General features: G+C 46.5%; 1 protein-coding gene across 1 annotated transcript; it reads right to left on the bottom strand.

The window, feature by feature from the left end:
- Nucleotides 1-908: 908 nt before the first annotated feature.
- LOC124109039 (E3 ubiquitin-protein ligase RNF152-like) lies at nucleotides 909-3,112 on the bottom strand. The gene is given in 3 exon segments (XM_046467507.2): nucleotides 909-1,410; nucleotides 2,098-2,679; nucleotides 2,682-3,112. Coding segments are annotated over 2 exon segments (738 nt in total). The 5' UTR covers nucleotides 3,004-3,112; the 3' UTR covers nucleotides 909-1,410; nucleotides 2,098-2,263.
- Between the last annotated feature and the right edge of the window lie 146 nt (nucleotides 3,113-3,258).

The raw sequence follows: 3,258 nt of genomic DNA, 5'->3' as shown, positions 1-3,258 counted from the left end.
AACACTTTTTCCAAAAACCAGACCTGATATATTTACATGTACTCAGAGAATATCATATTTCACTGACAACTACTTGTGTTAGCTAATTTTTTAAAAATAAAAAATGCAAGAGTTTTTCATGTACATTTCCCATTTTCATTTCTGTGTAATAAAACAGAAATAAAAAGTAGAACAGTTACTGTTCTACTTATGTTCAAAGACATGCTCTTTGATTGTGAACTTCAATGTAGTTCATCCAACTAAGATAAAATGTGACTCTACAAAGCTTTAAGGAAATGAATTAAATGACTTGCTTTAAGTATTACCTTATATTATACTAAATTTTCAAGCTGAAGCTATTGGTGCCCTCGACCTGCATACTTGAGTCAGCCCTCACCATAATCAGTGGTGTTTATGAAACAGTCGATTACTTGTCTGTTTTGAGACATTTGGTTACTATTCTGACTTTATATCAGTTTCTATTCAAGATTCTATTTGGCTTTCTGCTCAGTATGTTTTCCAGTTTCTCTTATTAATACTGCTTTTATCTACTACCTCCTACCACAATCTCTGGCAGCTCTATTTAAATGAGTATCCTCCAAAGGTCCATGTGTGAAAGGCTTGTTCCCTAGGGGGATGCTATTGGGAGGTGCTGTGGACTAGGAGGTAGACCTTATGGAATGGCTGGTTTTGCTGTTCCATATGTTCCCTCCATGGAATGCTGCCTTCATCCAAGGTTCAAATCAATAGTGCCGCCTGATATTGAACTGAAACTTCTAGAACCATGAGTAACTTTGTTATAAGCCAATTGCTTCAGCCATTTTGTTCCAGTTATGTGAACAATACACAAGCCAGGGCAAAACAATCAAACAAAACTCTAGAAAACTCTAGCCTTTTTTATTTATTGTTTTTCTTTTTTTTTTTGAGAATTTATTATTTAATCCAGCAGTTCTTTCTTTATGAACATCTATAAACCATTACACATTTAAGAACACTTACATTAGGAATGTGAATTGTAAGTCTACCTTGCCATTTCTCTCAATAAAAAACATATTTTGAAATACAGAAGATTTTCTTGCTTACACCAACAAGAGGAAACTGGAATTCAAAAAGGTCTAATGCTCAAGGAACAGCATCTTTCAAAAAAATAATTGTGGACTGCCTTTTGAAATGCCCATCAGTTTTGCCATTGCTAACAACAAGTGTGGCTTTTATAATACTCCAGAACTAGGAGAAAAGTCAAACTTTTGTTACTCTCCATTTGTGCCTTAAAAAATACAGGACTTAAACACAGAGCAGAGGGGTGAGTATTGGGGTGTTGCGTACGGGACGTCTCATTGGGAGGATCGAGGTGCCCACCGTTTCAGATACTTGACTTCTTCATGCCCACGAGGTCTTAATCCTGGGGTTCTTCTGAAAAGACTCAAAAACCTGAGGTAAATCAAATCACACACACATACACACACAAATACACAATATTTACATTTTAAATTCTTATTTTGTGAGATGGCTTGAGAAAAACTGGCATACAGGTTTTCTGCGGGATTAGGCATTTCTCATTATTTCTTGGTTTATTGCTTCCCTGGTGGGCTTTCAGCTTAATAAACATGTAGCAAGCTCTAATCACAAGCGAAGAAAAATGAAGGTACATGACAAAACACAACACACTGGAGACACTTGTTCAAATATTTTCTCCAAAAACAAAAACGACTATCCATTTCACTTATTTTGATTTGGGGTTCCATTCAAAATGTATATATATATATATACATAAAAATCTTAGCAACTAGATGAAGACTGGGTTCCATTAAAAAAAAAAAAAAAAGAGCAAAGAAGCCTGCAGTGTATGTCTTCACTGAATTTTTTACATGGATTCAAGATTTAATTCTACTTGTATACACAGCATCTTTATTTTCATCTACCGCATTTAGAGATCACATGGTATGCACATGTACGGTTTAAGGTCTAAGTAGAGTATGTCTATCTCATAACATGATCTTGAAAACTCATAAATCACAGCCCATTTAGTTCATGATTATGAGGATGCATGCAATCATCTTCAAAGCCATTGCCATCCACACTCAGATCAATTCACCTGACATCTTGTAGAGACCTCACCTTCCTCCCTTGGCATCTGTCTTCAGGTGAATCAAGTGGCAACCCAGAGGCCAGCGCTCAGCACCAAATGGTCAGTGTTGCCCCCCATCTTCTCGCTGGGATCCCGTCACCAACACCTACTCAACCCCTAAGTTGACACCCACAAGAGCCTTCCCTGCACCCCGCCTCAGCCACAGGATATCACAGTGAAGCGCTTAGAAATGCAAGACATGTTGTGGAGCACGATGCCCAGGAGGAAGACCAAGACACAGGCCACCAGGATGACAGTGCACACGCCCGACCAGGTGGAGCTTTTCACCACGCCCCGCCAGTCCGGCTCCTCGGCCACTGCCTCCTGCGGAGCCCCGCCTTGCAGCGGCTGCTGTTCCGCAGGGATGGTCACCACCGTGACGGACTTCTGCTGGCTCCCGGGGAGCAGGCGGCAGCCCATGTCTCCGGGCAGCAGTGTGCGCTCCTTGGAGATGGGCAAGGGCAGCATGTAGCACCCATTGCTAGGAAGTTTGATGAAGACCCGGGTGTGCTCGGAGGTGTGCGGAATGGCGATGACCGCCAGGACCTCGGGGTCATCGGGCAGCTGCGACAGGAGAAGCCAGGGGGCAGCTTGGTGATGCCGCGGCACCAGGGGCACCTCACGTCCTTCTGGCTCGTCCTCATCTGCTGGAGGCACACCGAACAGCAGGTGTGTTTGCAATCCGGCAGCTTGGGCCTCCGCCGGGGGCTGTAGTAGTTGAAGCAGATCTGACATTCCAGCAGAGAATCCTGGGACAGCGTCTCCATGGTGGACCGTGAGCAGCAGGGGCAGCGCCAAGACCAAGGGCAAGGAGCCGGTACTCGGAGGCCTCCACTCTGCCTTTCCAGTGCCGCCGAGGGAGCTCGCAGGCATCTAGCATTCGTGGGCGTGTTCATTTCTTTCACCGCAGCGCGCTCGGGGGCTCGCTACACCGGCGGCGGCAGCATCGCTGGGTGGTCCCGGCGCGCCCGCCCCGCTCAGCCAGACGCACGCCGCGGGCGGGCGGCCGCCCGCTCCTCCCGCGGCGGGCTGCGGGGCGGCGCGGGCAGCGCGGCGGCGGCGCCTGCAGCCCAGCTCTCCGCCCGACCCTTCGGGCGGCGCCCCACCTGCCCGGCCGCCCTCCGCGTCCCCGGTCGGACACCGCCGCCCTA

This window comes from Marmota monax, unplaced genomic scaffold, assembly GCF_021218885.2.
Source record: "Marmota monax isolate L192 unplaced genomic scaffold, Marmota_monax_Labrador192_F-V1.1 WCK01_AAM20220418_F8-fsc02807, whole genome shotgun sequence".
Classification (NCBI taxonomy): Eukaryota; Metazoa; Chordata; class Mammalia; order Rodentia; family Sciuridae; genus Marmota; species Marmota monax.
This window is presented reverse-complemented; position numbering and strand designations above follow the sequence as displayed.